Source organism: Capra hircus, chromosome 2, assembly GCF_001704415.2.
Source record: "Capra hircus breed San Clemente chromosome 2, ASM170441v1, whole genome shotgun sequence".
In the NCBI taxonomy this organism is placed as follows: domain Eukaryota; kingdom Metazoa; phylum Chordata; class Mammalia; order Artiodactyla; family Bovidae; genus Capra; species Capra hircus.
Window position 1 is genome coordinate 50,313,871 of NC_030809.1, and position 16,136 is coordinate 50,330,006.

The window sequence follows — 16,136 nt, forward strand, 5'->3', positions numbered from 1 at the left end:
GGGCCACTTTGTGACAGGGAAGAAACTTAGATGTCTCATGTTGCAGGTGTAAATATAGACAGCCTGTACTCCTTATGTTATGCTGTGGATTTAAAAAATCTGAAATATATTGTCTGAATGAAATGTGATGTTATGAGACAAGATCACTAACGTGCTTTCAAGTACACAGGAACTGCCTGATGATGCTGTGTGTTTTGAATTATGAGTCAGCACAGAACTTTGGGTCCTCATTTGAGGAGAAGTGATGGGCAGGAGGGGGAGGCTTTAATTCTAAGGGCAGAAAGCACTGCCGTCAGAGGGCTGTCTGTCCCTCAGAGGATTGTTCCAGGGACTATGTTATGGTAGAGGTCAGTCTAAGAAGTCCTATTCTGGATTCTTTCTGTACTACTGTTAGGGAAAATTGCTAGATTTATGAAATATATGTAAGGTTAAAGTTAACTATTTCGTGACTGGTTTTCTTATGTGGGTAAATGTGCAATATAAAAGGCTACCAGAAAGATGAAGTTTCACTTGTCAAAGGTAAACATTGGTTTTTATTCTCATCCAAAATTTTATTTCTAATAAAACAACCATTACTAATTGTTAGCAAAAAGATAACACATAGTAGGTCAACAATAAATATTTATCAACTCAAGAAATAAAACAAGTTGCTTTGCAAAGTTGAGAGTTTGTCAGCTTCTTGTCTTATTTTCTCCAGCACTTAGCAAAGTATCTGATGCTTATAAAGTGTTAAATAGATGAATGAATGAATGTGAATGATACATAAAATTGCTAAGCTGAAAGGATAAAAGAGAAATTAATTTTAAATGCTAAGGGTCACTGTTTACATGAAATGTTTTCTTAAATATATTTTTCTATTGTTATGGGATTTGTCACTGTGGTTTAAGTCCAGGATTTTATTATTTTAAAGTAGAAATGATTGCATAATTATTTCGGCCAGGAGTCCCTAAGCAAGGTCTCATGGATTTAATTTTCATCAGAGACCTTCTAGAAAGATCACCCCCTTCTGCATGTATCAGGAGATCTATAATCGTAGCTGCTCTGTTTTTTTCTTCCTCAGGTGTGGAATCCATAGCATGTTCCCCTTACATTTAGCCGCCCTCAATGCTCACTCTGACTGCTGCAGAAAGTTACTGTCATCGGGTAAGTAACTCCATTACCACAGATGACGCTTAATCTGTCCTGTAAATGAGCCGTGTAGCTTCAGGTGTCTGGTCAGAGTGAGTGCCTGCCTGTGCTTCATGTCATTCATGATCCGATTGGCAGGATGAGCTGTGTCCACAGCTACCTGCATGTGACAGCTTCCAGCAGCTCATGGTGTTGAAACTGTCTGAACGTCAGTATTCTGCCCCGGAGTGAGAGTCTTGTCTGTTTATCAAGTTAGAACTCCAGTGATCCAGAGTGGGAGGCAGGCAGGGATGGGCATAGCTTACAGGATGTTTGTCGTAGGAGGAGAAGACATCTTTGAGGCTTAAATTGGTGATGTAACATTTCATATTCTTCAACAAAGAAGAAAGACCAAATCCCCTACCTTTTAATAGTAGAAATGTTAAATTACCATCCCACTCCGTGGGCTCTGAAAAATCACTGTGGTTGATATCCCTCCAACTAGGTTTTATTTTTATTTTTTTAATGCGGGCCTGTTTGGAACCAAGAAATTCTTTCTGGTTTGGAGCTTTGCTAATCTTTCTTATCAATGATTCTGACAACCTCCATGTATTAAGAAGTTCCTGGCTTTCAAAGGTGATAGAGATCTGCAAGGCAAAGACTGTTTATGAATTAATTCAGCAGATATCCCAGAGGCTTTGTTTATTCCTTTAAGTTCTTTACTTATGGTTGATTCTGCTTTCACTGCTTTTGGCATGTTTAAAAATAACCCCTGCATGAAAGCACGTTTCCCAAATCTTACACCAACTGTAAGCTCATAATACGCTTAAGAAAATCTCTCTTCTAGCATGTTATGATTACTCCTTTGCCTTCCATGTTTTCTCCATGTGTTCTGTCTGCCTGTCTATTGCCCTACTTATCTCAAATTGGTTTCATAAATTTTTATCCTGGGATTGAAATATGGGGCTGCAGTTCACCCAGGGCTGAATATGAAAATAAATTCTTCTTGACTTCACGGTTCTTCCTATAAAATTGCCAAGCTTGAGCAGTTACCATTCGTTTCCATGACAACCTCTTTCTGACTACAATAGCTTGCATTCTGGTTTTTCTACTAACTGATTTTTCTGTCTCTGCAATGTTTCTTGTGGTTTAACTAGGACAAAAGTATAGCATAGTATCCTTGTTTAGTAATGAGCACGTGCTGTCTGCAGGCTTTGAAATAGACACCCCAGATAAATTTGGAAGAACGTGCCTTCATGCTGCTGCTGCAGGAGGGTGAGTAGTTAGCAATTTTAGTTGTTTTCTCATGGCCTAATTACCAGTGCATCTTAATTGACTTAAGTCATCTGTGAATCAGAGGCAACTTCTTTAATAAAATGGGTAAGAAGTGTTTCTACCAATACCAAATATCATACGTTGAATTTCCAGATTGCTCATGTGTTTGTTTTTCCAAAGAAACATCATTAGCCCATCTCATATAGGAAATATTTTTTTTCTCTTGTTTGTAACCTACAGAATATGTAAATACTTGGTACCTCTTCCACCAAAAGAAAATAATTTGAGACTTGTTCCTAAATTTTTTGTCTTTTGTTACTAGAAGGAGAGTTAATGATCAAGGAAATCCAAGGTTGAGTTAATTTATGTTCATTTAAAGACATTTTAGTCCTATTTCAAAACTTATTTTTAAGTTCTAATAATGATTAAATGTGAGCAAAAGTCCAGAAAACTCAAAGGATAAGCAAGAAGTAATTTAATCCTTGCCAATTTTTTTAAGTTGTGAAGAGAATTTTTTATGAGATACTTTTTTTCATATCAGTGGTTAGATTAAGACGATGCTCAATACATTGTTGATATATGACCATGCATTGACCAAACATGGCTCCCCTCAGATGGCCTCGTTTGGGTATGATGCTGGTTCTTAATCACTTTCCTAGTCTTTAGGGAACAGCAGTGCTCCATGTATAATCTGTATATTACCAAAGGCATTACCTATTTAACAGAGGTGGATTGACTGTGAAGCTTTAGGACCCCTTATTTGTACAGGTCCCTTCCAAAGTCTTGTATTTAGTTTTATTTTCATAATTTATATATATATTTAAAAAGAACCTCCTTATCCTCACCCCATCCCTCCATCAGGATCATCCTTCCTGATCCATATAACATGGATCTGTCTGCCTTTGATCCTTTGGCTTCATTCAGGAAGAGACAGGTGTTTTATATCAATTGACATGTTATACACATAATGGTCTCAGAAAGTTTTTCAGTTTTATGATTTAAACAGTTCTCTGAGAAAGGTGACTGTAAAGGGTGGATATGGGGCAGGGACAGCCCTGCTTATACTTATCATTAATAAGATCATCTTTCTTATTTAAATGATAATAAAGTAGTAAATCCTAGGCCATTTCTTAGCATCCCAAGTTTGGAACAATGATAGATGAATGTCTCCTTTTGTGCCCCCATTTTGAAAAATATCAGACCTGTACAGAAAGTGGCAACAAACCATTCTGGATTCATGTCTCAAACTCCTATTAGGATTAATATTTAGCTCTATGCCCTTCAATAGGAAAATTCACTTCAGTGGGTCCTTTTCTCTCTACTAAACATGATTTATTGCTTCTGCAAATGACAAAGAAGCTGGAAGATCACTACGCTCCATTACATCATTTTCGGCCTTGGTTCTACACATTCATTTACCTAGATTACCAAGACAGGGAAATGCAGCTGGTTTATTTTCCGTTAAGGAGAGTCTGGGTTGAAAATGGTTATAGTGAATTCATTCTGCTGTGATAAAAGGTAATGCTCATCCATTCTGGCTCATTGTTTAAAAGTGACGTGAAATTATTATAGGTTTAAGGAGTTGTTTCATAAACTCTTGATGGTTTTGAAAGAGAATTTTAGGATAAATGATGAAACCATCACTGAAAGGTTTCATCATGTAATAATCATTAAATTCTTTAGTCATGGAATTGAAAATGTTCCATCAAGCTCTTTAATGCATTGATATATTAGCTTTGAAAAGGGATTATAAGAACTTTAGATCCTTATGATACGGCATTACTCTAATGTGTTAGGTTATTTTTGTGTTAGCAGAATTTAGTGTCCTCATTTCATCTGTGCATACACTCTGCAGAAAAGAGCTCTTTCTGAAGACAGCCCAGCAATTGACCTCTACCATCTTAACAATGCTTTCCCTGTCTTTCTAGTAATGTGGAATGTATAAAACTCTTGCAAAGCAGTGGAGCAGATTTCCATAAAAAGGACAAGTGTGGGAGGTATGTAAACAGGGAACTCTGCTTCAAGTGCCTAAATAAAAGGAGTGGGGAGCAGTCCATCTGGAAATCGTGTTATGTTGAAATGGTAAACAGGGAAGCTAGCCGGGGAGATTCCATCCTCAGAAGGAAATCCCTTTTTATAGCAAAGTGAAACACCAGCAAACCAGGCCACAAGGAAAGGGTCTCCTTTCCCAGCTTCTGTTTAGAAGCGCCAATTGTTCTGCTCCTTCTGATATAAATAACTATATCCATGTGGGAGATTGCATACTTTATAGATATTATATAAAAATATTTACATATATAAAATATGTAATCCTCCACATGGATATAGTTGAGAAAATTCTCTGTATAGCAAAGTAGAGCACTTTAGCCCTTCCAGGACAGAATTTGGTCACAAGATCTGGAGCTCTTTATTATATTTATTGAACATTTCATTTTGGGATAAATCTTTAGACACATTTTAAACATGAAATACACACACTCACACACATACCACCCGTAATCCCTCTGGTTATTGGGATGGTTTAGAACTGTTCTTGCTTGTCCTTTGTATAGCTAAGTTGTGCTGTAGTACTAGCTGGTACAGGGAACCAGTACCAGTAAACAACATGAGGAAGGTAGAGGAAATGAGGACATGATCAAAAAAACCTCAGTTTAATCTGTTTGGAAACAGCATTTTGGGAAGAGAGATACTTTATAAAGATGGACCAGGGCCAGCTTGGGAAGGTCTTCAATTTCAAACTAAAAAATCAAGGCTTTGTTCACTGGGGAGAATTGAAGGTTTTGGTACAGGATTATATACGTAGGTATTGGACCTTAGAAAATCCAGTTCTTCATTCATGGCAGTTGAAAGTTACATGGAGGTTGGGTTAGGGCAAAGGAGGCCAGTCTGGATGGTATTGCAAGAGCCCAGAGGAGCAGTCATGAGCAGTCATGTAGATGGGAACCAGGATAGGCCCTTGGGATGGAAAGAAAGGAGATCCACAAGTGGGTGGCCTGTCTAAGCCACCATCTTTTCAGCCTTCGTTCTAACATATAAGATATGCCAGAGAAAGGCGTATGTCTTGGCCTCCACACTCAGAGCCAAAGATCTTTCCACACCCCTACAAATACTGCTGTCTGTGCTGGTGCTGATGATGAGGATCTGTTTTCCAGACTGAATGATATAATAAACTGCTGTTTGTTTTTCAGGACTCCTCTGCACTATGCAGCTGCAAATTGTCATTTCCACTGTATTGAGACATTAGTGACCACAGGGGCCAGTGTGAATGAAACTGATGACTGGGGCCGCACCGCTTTGCACTATGCTGCTGCGTCGGACATGGATAGAAAGTAAAAACAGCCTTGTCCTGTTTCTTTGGGGGTGGGAAGAGGGGGAGATGGAAGAGGGAGGGCTGTTGAGGTTTCTTCATACTGCCTCACCGAGACTGTGAATGAAGAATCCCTCTTATCCAGACTCGAGGAGTTTGAATTGGTTCCTCCCTAACCCTGGGTTTCCCATTCTGCTCTCTTTACATTTGATTAGTACATGTCACTGCACAATTGCATCTCCTCTCTGTTCTTTGCATTGAATGCCAAGTGGAGCTGTCAAGTTCAGGTTTTCAGTTCACTCAATCAGTTCACTCAAAATCTGTCACAATTTATTTTGTCGTATACTGTGGTTTTCATCATCATCACTTACATGCTTTATTTGCTGTAAAACTTACATTTGCTGATAAATATGTCATATAAAAAATATCCACCTATGCATAATCCCAATAGTGTTCAAATACAGCATCAATATTTTATTTTTAAAAATAGACATTTTTCAAACCTGGGCATGAATGCTCTTTCGGAAGCTGGAAGACAGGAAGTTGGTTGCCCTGATCATGTTTGGATTCTAGGTGGCTTGGAATGGAAAGCAAAAATAAATGAACCAGTTCTAGGGGAAAAGGTGGGAGAGATGCCCACAGCTTATGATATCATTCTCAAAGACTTGAGGATCAGGCCCTCCTTCATAGGAATACTTTTTGGTGATCCTGTTTGGAGAACTGTTGAGTTATATGGATGTGTTGAGTTATATGGTCAGTGCTAACTCCCTTTCTTGTAAAGCAATGGCTTTGAAACATACTAGATAATTACCTACACACCAGGCTTCCCTGGTGGCTCAGAAGGTAAAGAAAGAATCCACCTGCAATGCAGGAGACTGAGGTTCAGTCCCTGGGTTGGGAAGATTCCATGGAGAAGGGAATGGCTACTCACTCCGATATCCTTGCCTGGGAAAACCCATGGACAGAGGAGCCTGGTGGACCAAAGTCCACAGGGTCACAAAGAATCAGACACAACTGAGTGACTGACGCTCACTTTACATCATGATGCAATATACAGACTCATGTATATGTGCTTTATATATATGTATGGAAAATGGAAAAAAGATTTCATAAAACCTTATTTACTTTTGCTATGTATGATTCATTTTGATATCTTTTATTTCATTTAAAAAAACCTACTGACTTCAACCCACTAAATTGATTTCATAATTCAGTCATAGATCGTGATCCATATTTCCAGTTTGGAAAACACTGCTGCTTTTTTTTCCTTCATATGATTTTCTTCACTTTTTTTTGCTGTAGCCTCACTTTTCTTGAGGCTACAAGTCTGATGTAGCCTCAGGGTCCCACAGGCCCATGTTCTTAATTCAAAAAACATTTATTGAACATGCATTATGTGTCAGGCTCTGTGCTATTCGCTTGGAATAGAATGAGGAATAAGTATCCTTCATCTGTTAAGATCTAGAATAGGAATCTTAGATGGTGCAGAATTTCTCTGGTAGATGAGGGGTGCTTAGGAACCCATTCCTGGATAAATGAGATGCTCAACTGACAAGGAGGCAGCAAGGAATGTGATAGGTGTCAGGGAATTTTAAGCTAAATCACTTTCTATTTCCCTGGGGAGTTTAGAAAATTTATGGAAGAGTGGGCAGCATGATTGCTGCCTTAATCATTGATACCTTGGCAGAAGTTTTAGGAATACCATGTTCTTAACTGGATTCCTTAGGAGAGAAAAGATTTACTGGATGTACTTAGAGAGAACCATGTATATCCTCCATGAAAAATTAGTAGTGCTTGCTTCTGTGGGGTTGGGGGGCAATTCTTTAGATGTAAATTGTACCAAAATCATTAGCAACTTTGCCACTAATTGTAATTTTTTTTGTTTCCCTTTGCTGAGAAGTAAGACTATCTTAGGAAACGCCCATGAAAATTCGGAAGAACTTGAAAGAGCCAGAGAGCTGAAGGAAAAGGAAGCTGCATTGTAAGTTTCTTCTCAGCTTAAGCACAAGGTGTGGTTACTGACGCTTTGTCTGCTGCTCCAGGTTGCCACGTGGGCCAGCTTTACTATTTTGGGGTCTCCCTTGGGGTCTTGAGGAAGTGATGTGGGCTTGCCTTTGATGAAGAAGAAACTGTTCTTTTAATATATCCTTCAAATAGGCTGTTTTCATACCAGATACATAATCTTCTAAAGATACACACTCTTTCTAAAATTGAAACCGTTACAGCAATCATCACTGTGATTGGGCAGCAGTTTTTGGAAGCGGGTTTCTTAAATATCATTTCTGATTCTTCCGTGTGTCATGTGCCTCAGGGGACATACTAAAGCCTCCTCTGAGGGCCTCAGGCTCTCCTTTTGTGACCTGGGGATGACTGTTTAGCAGATTCTATAAATACATGTTTTGAGGTTTCACCAAATACACCAGTTGTACTCTCCCCTCCCTCTCCGACACTCTCACCGGCTTACAAATAGCACCCTCCCCACCTGCAGACAGCTGCTCTGTCCCCTTCATCCTGCCTGCCCCTTTCTGGTGTCTTGACAGAGATTCAGCTGTTACTATGATGAAGTGAGTGCCGGCACCCAGGACTGTTGATACCTGGGAAGCTCTAATGTTTCATCCTCTGAGAGTCCTTCCTGGACTGGAAGTCGTGGCGAGAAGGTTGTGCTGTACCCAGCGCAGTGCCCGGCGTGTAGCTGGAGGTCAACAACTCTTTGTTAAATGAATGAACACGTGAATGCCCAGTGCCGACATTGTGTGTCCTGCCCTTGTGAGAGCAGGGGATGCAGTGCTCTAAGAGTTTGCACTCAGTCCCTCACTTGCAAGGCCCCAGTGCAAGTTATAGGGACTTAACTTTGTCTGTGACCAGGGTGGGCACAGGAAACAAAGCTGTAAGTAGAACAGAATGACCACAGTTTTGCCCTAATATTCCAAAATTAAAGTAATAATATTCAAAGACTGTAAAATTTTAAGCCACCTCAGCAAATACTTCCTTCTCCAGTGAAATACAAGCTTAGGTTGGGCCAGAGCAGCCCTCTTCCAGCTGGTGGAGAGGGATGGAACAGGAGAAGCAGGAGAATGCAGGGACCAGCCTACTAGGGAGCTTTTTCATGCAATAAAAGGCTACTTCCTTGTGCAAATACACCCTTGCTCTAATTTGCATCTCTTGATTTTCTGGCTTAGGTGCCATAATTACTAGTCCAGGGCCCTAGGTGGTGAAAAAGACAAGCATTCCCAGTTAAAAGTGGATTTCATTTCCCTTAGGAAAAATGTGGAGAATATCACATTCTATAATACTGTTGTTATTTCTAATAGTACGGTTGGCAATTATGGGCTTCCCTAGTGGCTTAGATGGTAAAGAATCTGCCTGCAATGCGGGGGACCTGGGTTTGATCCTGGGGTTGGGTAGATTCCTTGGAGGAGGGCATGGCAACCCACTCCAGTATTCTTGCCTGGAGAATTCCCATGGACAGAGGAGCCTGGTAGGCTAGAGTCCATGGGGTCGCAAAGAATTAAGCATGACTGAGTAACTAAGCACAGCAGAATTGACAGTTATAGTTCAGCTATGTTCTGCATAAAATAGCTCTTTGGGTGTAATTCCCAGTGTTTTCCAAATTACATGTTAAGTTTATCAACTGATTTTTTTAGAATATAATCCTTTCAGAAGCTGGGGATTGTGTGTCCACAAGAAAGCTATCCCTATTGAGTGATTTTATTTCAAGAGCCAAATTCAGTTTAAAATGAGTCACACCTGGGATTCAGTCTATGGGCATTTCATTATGAAAATTAAAAAAAAAAGACTTCCTTTTAAGGTACAAATCAGCAAATACATCATGATATATCAAGTCTCCAATAATAGTTTGATTTATTACAGAGCATTTTATGGATGAACCATGTGTCATGTAGGTACTTAGTTTTAAAAATTTCTCTTTCATCAGGTTTTCTAAAAATTAAAATGTCTGTTTTAATATCTGTCTCTGTGTGTGATTTATTTACTCCTTTTGCCTTATACTGAAAGATAGATAATGTCATTTTAAGGTTTCTGAGTAAAGTATAGAAATTTTCTATTGGGAGGTCTTATTTAATATACAAGCTTCTATTTAAAATCTTACGATTTTGATTTGAGTATGAATTTGAACAAGCCTGGCCTTGTAAAGGACATGTTTGTCCCTGTGTCAAGAAATATAGCTGATTAAATAATATATCGCGGTGCTCCCTGTCTGGCTCTTCCCTCTTTGACCAGCAGGGCTGTCCCATTTGCAGCAGGCCCTGAGTAGAACACATCAAGTCCCTCGTGTCCTGGCTCTTCAGCAAAAGCAGTACCACACTCCTTCGTCTGACCTATTCCAAAGATTTTTTTTTTTCCAGAAAAGTTACAACTGTGTCAGAAAAGGCTTTTAAAATTTATTATTTATCATTTTACTCTAGTCTGTGTTCCTAGTGGTACAGTGTCAGCCTCTTTCTTCAGAGGTGGTGACTGAATTCATCTTTTATATTTTTAAAGTGTTGGCCCAGTCCTTATGTCTTTTTATGATTTAGCTATTCTTAGATTCTTTTCTGTTATTGTTTTCTTAGTCTTTTAAATGTTCATTTTCCAACCTTTTGATCTCAGAATCTCCAATAGCAAGGTTAAAAAATAAACCCACCTCTTGAGGTTTATCCCTTTGCAATGCCTTGACTGCTTCTTTATTAAGCTGAAAACTTATCTTTTGAACACAGAGCTCTAAAACTTATTATTTAGTAATGATGATGACAAGCTGGTCCTGTATCCTAAGATGAAAAGGGGAAAAATATTTAATTATCCTCTAGTTCCTAAGTTCCTCCCTCTAGTTCCTAGGCTTCCCTGGCGGCTCAGCAGGCAAAGAATCTGCCTATAATTTGGGAGACTCAGCTTCCATCCCTGGGTTTGGAAAATCCCCTGGAGAAGGGAACAGCAACCCATTCCAGTATTCTGGCCTGGAGAACTCCAAGGACTGTATAGTCCATGGGGTCACAAAGAGTCAGACACGACTGAGCAACTTTCACTTCTAGTTCCTAAAGCCTTTCCTGAATTCTAGAATGGCTATTTTAAGCTGAGATAAAGATAGATGCACAAAATACACATAAAACATCCAATATATAAACCCTAATTGCTGTAGAATCTTTAAAGAAACACTTCAATTCACAAAGCTCTTTGTGGCACATTCACAGTAGGAGAACATTAATATTGATTATCCCTTTTGGTCTAGGGATGTTTTCTGAAATAACATCTCGTCTTTATACTTACAGATGTCTAGAATTTCTGCTTCAACATGATGCAAATCCATCTATCCGGGACAAAGAAGGCTACAGTAGCATACATTATGCTGCTGCCTATGGCCACAGACAGTGTCTGGAACTGGTGAGCTGTTTTGATTTGTTTTCTCTAACATACACACACATACACCCGTGCCTGAAAATGCTGGTCTGACTCTCTCAACAAAGACCCTTACTGCCTAATTCAGCCCCCACTAGAAATCACCTGGATTAAATTGGTCAGGCAATTTTTTGGCAAGTGATTAAATTGTTTCCCTTCATAATATGTAGCACTCTTTGTTCCATTTATCCCCATTCTAATCTCAGAGCTAGCTAACAATTGATTCTTTTCCGCATTAACTTGTACTAGGAATGTTAGACTCTGGTACAGACATAGTTTCTATTTTGAAGATAATTTGGATGTATCAAAGAAGCTTAGTATATATTTCCAGAATCACGCTTAGCACCCCAGTATTTGATAACAGTGTCATAAGATGACTTACATAACCATTAGGCACGTGGGTTTGTCATAGTCCCACATCTATAGTTTAGGGAAAGAAACTGGCAAGAGTGTAACAGCAGAATTTACTGGAATTTTTAAACCAGCCCACATTTCAAACCTATAGTGATCAAGAAACACTTGATTTGGAGTCTGAAATTCCTCTGTTGGTATAGGTTACCAGATGCAAACTCAGATGTCTACAGGGACAAAAATATAAAATAAACAAGTGAAGTGAACCCATGTATGGAATAATAGCGGGTGGTGGGAAATGTGGCAAATAAAGAGGGAAGGTCTGTTTAAGGGGAGAAACAGCTAGTCAGCAGTAGCTGATGGAAGCCAGGTGGTACTGCAAACCCAGGTTTGCTAGAATTCCCATGTTTCAGGAGAAACTACAAATCTAGGCTTTTTATGTGGAATTTCCTGTTTTGAAAACACTGGGTGGGCTAGAAAGAAAAAATAGGTGTTTGTGGCTGAATCCTGCCTGCAGGCTACCATTTGGCATCTTCTGATCATCACCCTTGGTTCAGCCTCACCAGGAAACATGGGATATCCCAGATTCACTTTCTGATCCAGTGATAGGTGTCACCTTCCTTACTGGACTCCATCTCTTTTCCTTGTTCTTTTGAAGGAGAAGTTCTACTTTTCAGAGTTATTTGAAATATGTTTAGGGAAATACTTGCCCCTCATCAACTGCGCGGTTTATTGAGAAAGGCATAAGGCAGAAAGCCTGAGAGCAATAGTGTGAGCTCCTACATGGAAATGACTCAAAGATGCCACAGCAAGCTCCTTTACCTTTGGCCTTGCTGCTGGTTTCAAATGGTTCCTCTTAAGAGTCATTCTTACTACATTTCTGTTAACTGTGATTGTGGGAAAGTGTTCATGAAGACCACCCAGTTTGGAAATGGAGAGGTGATTATTCTACTGTTGACTTCTGTGTTATTTATTGGTGAATTTTACCTGTCTTCATCATTCCTGCAGACTTCCAAATCTTCTTTTTCTGGGGTTCTTGTGGATGCTAAAGATTTCCTTGCTTAACTTTGGAGGTGGCATTTTTTCTTTGTCTCCAGTTTAATTCTATCATTATTCCTTTTCCAGTTACTGTGTCTGCATAACAAATCACCCTAAAAAGTTAGTGGCTTAAAACAACATTTATCACTTATTATCTCTGTCAGGAATTCACATGTGACTTAGCTGAGCAGTTCTAGTTAATATCCTGTGAGGTTACAGGTGGTGTCTGGGGCTGGCATAATTTCAAAGGCTTCTTTTCTCACTTGTCAATCATCTGGGTAGGAAGGTTCAAATTGTTGACATTTCTTGGCCTTTCTCTCTCTCTGTGTGGTTTTCTCTAGCATGGTGTTTCCAGAACAAGTGGATGTTTTATATGGTGCTCACGTTGCCCAAGGCGTCTGCCCTAGAAGAGACTGTGAGCAAGAGTTCTAGCAAGTGAAAGGAAGAGACCATATTGCTTTTAATGGTTTAGCCTTGAAGTTCATGTTTTGTTGCATCTGTTCATTGCCATAGTCACAAAATCCGGAGAGGTGAATCCTTGACTCCACCTTCCAAAGGGAGGAGTATCAGAGAATTTGTGGACGTATTTTAAAACCACCCAGTTCCATAGGAAGATGTAGGAAGCCAGTGATTTCGATTAATTTCTAAATTAAATTGAATTTAGAGTAGAATCCTAAGTGGCCAAGGGGAAGTCTCTTATCTTCAGTTCAGTTCAGTCGCTCAGTCATGTCCGACTCTTTGCGACCCCATGAATCACAGCACGCCAGGCCTCCCTGTCTATCACCGTTTCCTGGAGTTCACTCAAACTCATGTCCAAGTCTGTGATGCCATCCAGCCATCTCATCCTCTGTCGTCCCCTTCTCCTCCTGCCCCTAATCCCTCCCAGCATCAGAGTCTTTTCCAATGAGTCAACTCTTTGCGTGAGGTGGCCAAAGTACTGGAGTTTCAGCTTTAGCATCAGTCCTTCCAAAGAACATCCAGGGCTGATCTCCTTCAGAATGGACCAGTTGGATCTCCTTGCAGTCCAAGGGACTCTCAAGAGTCTTCTCCAGCATCACAGTTCAAAAGAATCAATTCTTCAGCCCTCAGCTTTCTTCACAGTCCAACTCTCGCATCCATACATGACCACTGGAAAAACCATAGCCTTGACTAGACGGACCTTTGTTGGCAAAGTAATGTCTCTGCTTTTGAATATGCTATCTAGGTTGGTCATAACTTTTCTTCCAAGGAGTAAGCGTCTTTTAATTTCATGGCTGTAGTGAGCAAACTGTGATTTGCAGTATCATAGGGGGATTTACTGGGTTGTCCAAAGTCATAGCTCTGATCAGTGGAGAAAGTGGGGCCATGATCAGGAACCTTGATTTTAAAAATTTTTTATTTATTTATTTTTTACCACATTGTTGGTCAAAGCTCTACTACCACCCAAGGCTTTTTGACATAGGGCAAAATCTTGGTAGGACTTAAGGCAGTATCACTTCTTCCTTCTAATACCAGTCTTAGAAGTTGATCTAGACCTGTCAGCAAATAGGATTTTTTAGATCCCACAAAAGAAAGCCTCCTCACAAAGTGTGTGTGTATGTTAATCAGTGGCAGAATAAATGTTTACTACTGTAACTATTCATATGAACCTGCATTCCAAAGTGTGCTTAACACATAGCTGTCTTTCATTGCTTTTCTCTATGAAAACCATCTGTCATTGTTGGACATATGAACTTTTATTTCAGAGTTTGTTATTATAATCTTGATAGTTTGTGCTATTTTAAAGTACTTTGTGCTATTTTAAAGAACTATGGACGGAGGTTCGTTACATTGTACAGGAGACAGGGATCAAGACCTTCCCCATGAAAAAGAAATGCAAAAAAGCAAAATGGCTGTCTGAGGAGGTCTTAAAAATAGCTGTGAAAAGAAGAGAAGCGAAAAGCAAAGGAGAAAAGGAAAGATATACTCATTTGAATGCAGAGTTCCAAAGAATAACAAGAAGAGATAAGAAAGCCTTTCTTAGTGATCAGTGCAAAGAAATAGGGGAAAATGGTGGAATGGGAAAGGCTAGAAAAAGAAAATTAGAGATACCAAGGTAACATTTCATGCAAAGATGGGCTCAATAAAGGACAGAGATGGTATGAACTTAACAGAAGCAGAAGATATTAAAAAGAGGTGGCAAGAATACACAGAAGAACTGTACAAAACAAAGATCTTCATGACCAAGATAATCACGATGGTGTGATCACTCACCTAGAGCCAGACATCCTGGAATGTGAAGTCAAGTGGGCCTTAGAAAACATCACTACAAACAAAGCAAGTGGAAGTGATGGAATTCCAGGTATTATTGAGTTATTTCAAATCCTAAAAGATGATGCTGTGAAAGTGCTGCACTCAATATGCCAGCAAATTTGGAAAACTCAGCAGTGGCCACAGGACTAGAAAAGGTCGGTTTTCATTCCAGTCCCAAAGAAAGGCAATGCTAAAGAATGCTCAAACTATTGCACAGTTGCACTCATCTCACACACTGGTAAAGTAATGCTCAAAATTCTCTAAGCCAAAACGTGAACCATGAACTTCCAGATGTTCAAGCTGGTTTTAGAAAAGGCAGAGGAACCAGAGATCAAATTGCCAACATCCACTGGATCATCAAAAAAGCAAGAGATTCCAAAAAAAACATCCATTTCTGCTTTATTGACTATGCCAAAGCCTTTGATTGTGTGGATCACAACAAACTGGAAAATTCTTCAAGAGATGGGAATACAAGACCACCTAACCTGCCTCTTGAGAAATCTGTACGCAGGTCAGGAAGCAACAGTTAGAACTGGGCATGGAACAACCGACTGGTTCCAAATAGGAAAAGGAGTATGTCAGGCTGTATATTGTCACCCTGCTTATTTAACTTATATGCAGAGTACATCGTGAGAAATGCTGGGCTGGATGAAGCACAAGGTGGAATCAAGATTGCTGGGAGAAATATCAATCACCTCAGATATGCAGATGACACCACCCTTATGACAGAAAGTGAAGAATAACTAAAGAACCTTTTGATGAAAGTGAAAGAGGAGAGTGAAAAAGTTGGCTTAAAGCTCAACATTTAGAAAGTGAAGATCATGGCATCTGGTCCCGTCACTTCATGGCAAATAGGTGGTGAAACAGTGGAAACAGTGACTGACTATTTTCTGGGCTCCAAAATCACTGCAGATGTTGATTGCAGCCATGAAATTAAAAGATGCTTACTCCTTGGAAGGAAAGTTATGACCAACCAAGACAGCATATTCAAAAGCAGGACATTATTTTGCCAACAAAGGTCCATCTAGTAAAGGCTATGGTTTTTCCAGTGGTCATTTATGGATGTGAGAGTTGTACTATAAAGAAAGCTGAGTGCCAAAGAATTGATGCTTTTGAACTGTGGTGTTGGAGAAGACTCTTGAGAGTCCCTTGGACTGCAAGGAGATCTAACCAGTCCATCCTAAAGGAGATCAGTCCTGAGTGTTCATTGGAAAGACTGATGTTGAGGCTGAAACTCCAATACTCTGGCCACCTGATGCGAAGAGCTGACTCATTGCAAAAGACCCTGATGCTGGGAACGATTGAGGGCAGGAAGAGAAGGGGACGACAGAGGATGAGATGGTTGGAAGGCATCACCGACTCAATGGACATGAGTTTGGGTAGGCTCCCGGAGTTG

General features: G+C 39.7%; 1 protein-coding gene across 4 annotated transcripts in view; it reads left to right on the plus strand.

Moving 5' to 3' along the window:
* The window catches only part of ANKRD44 (ankyrin repeat domain 44), a 314,072-nt gene that overhangs the window by 229,101 nt on the left and 68,835 nt on the right, over positions 1-16,136 (plus strand). For 2 of the 4 annotated variants that reach the window (XM_018061342.1, XM_018061357.1), the window contains exons 11-16: positions 1,061-1,143; positions 2,265-2,382; positions 4,311-4,379; positions 5,571-5,711; positions 7,590-7,670; positions 10,954-11,065. In XM_018061342.1, coding sequence (XP_017916831.1) covers positions 1,061-1,143; positions 2,265-2,382; positions 4,311-4,379; positions 5,571-5,711; positions 7,590-7,670; positions 10,954-11,065 — 604 coding nt within the window. The remainder of the gene's footprint in view (positions 1-1,060; positions 1,144-2,264; positions 2,383-4,310; positions 4,380-5,570; positions 5,712-7,589; positions 7,671-10,953; positions 11,066-16,136) is intronic. The other 2 variants (XM_018061350.1, XM_018061363.1) reach the window with 1 other exon arrangement.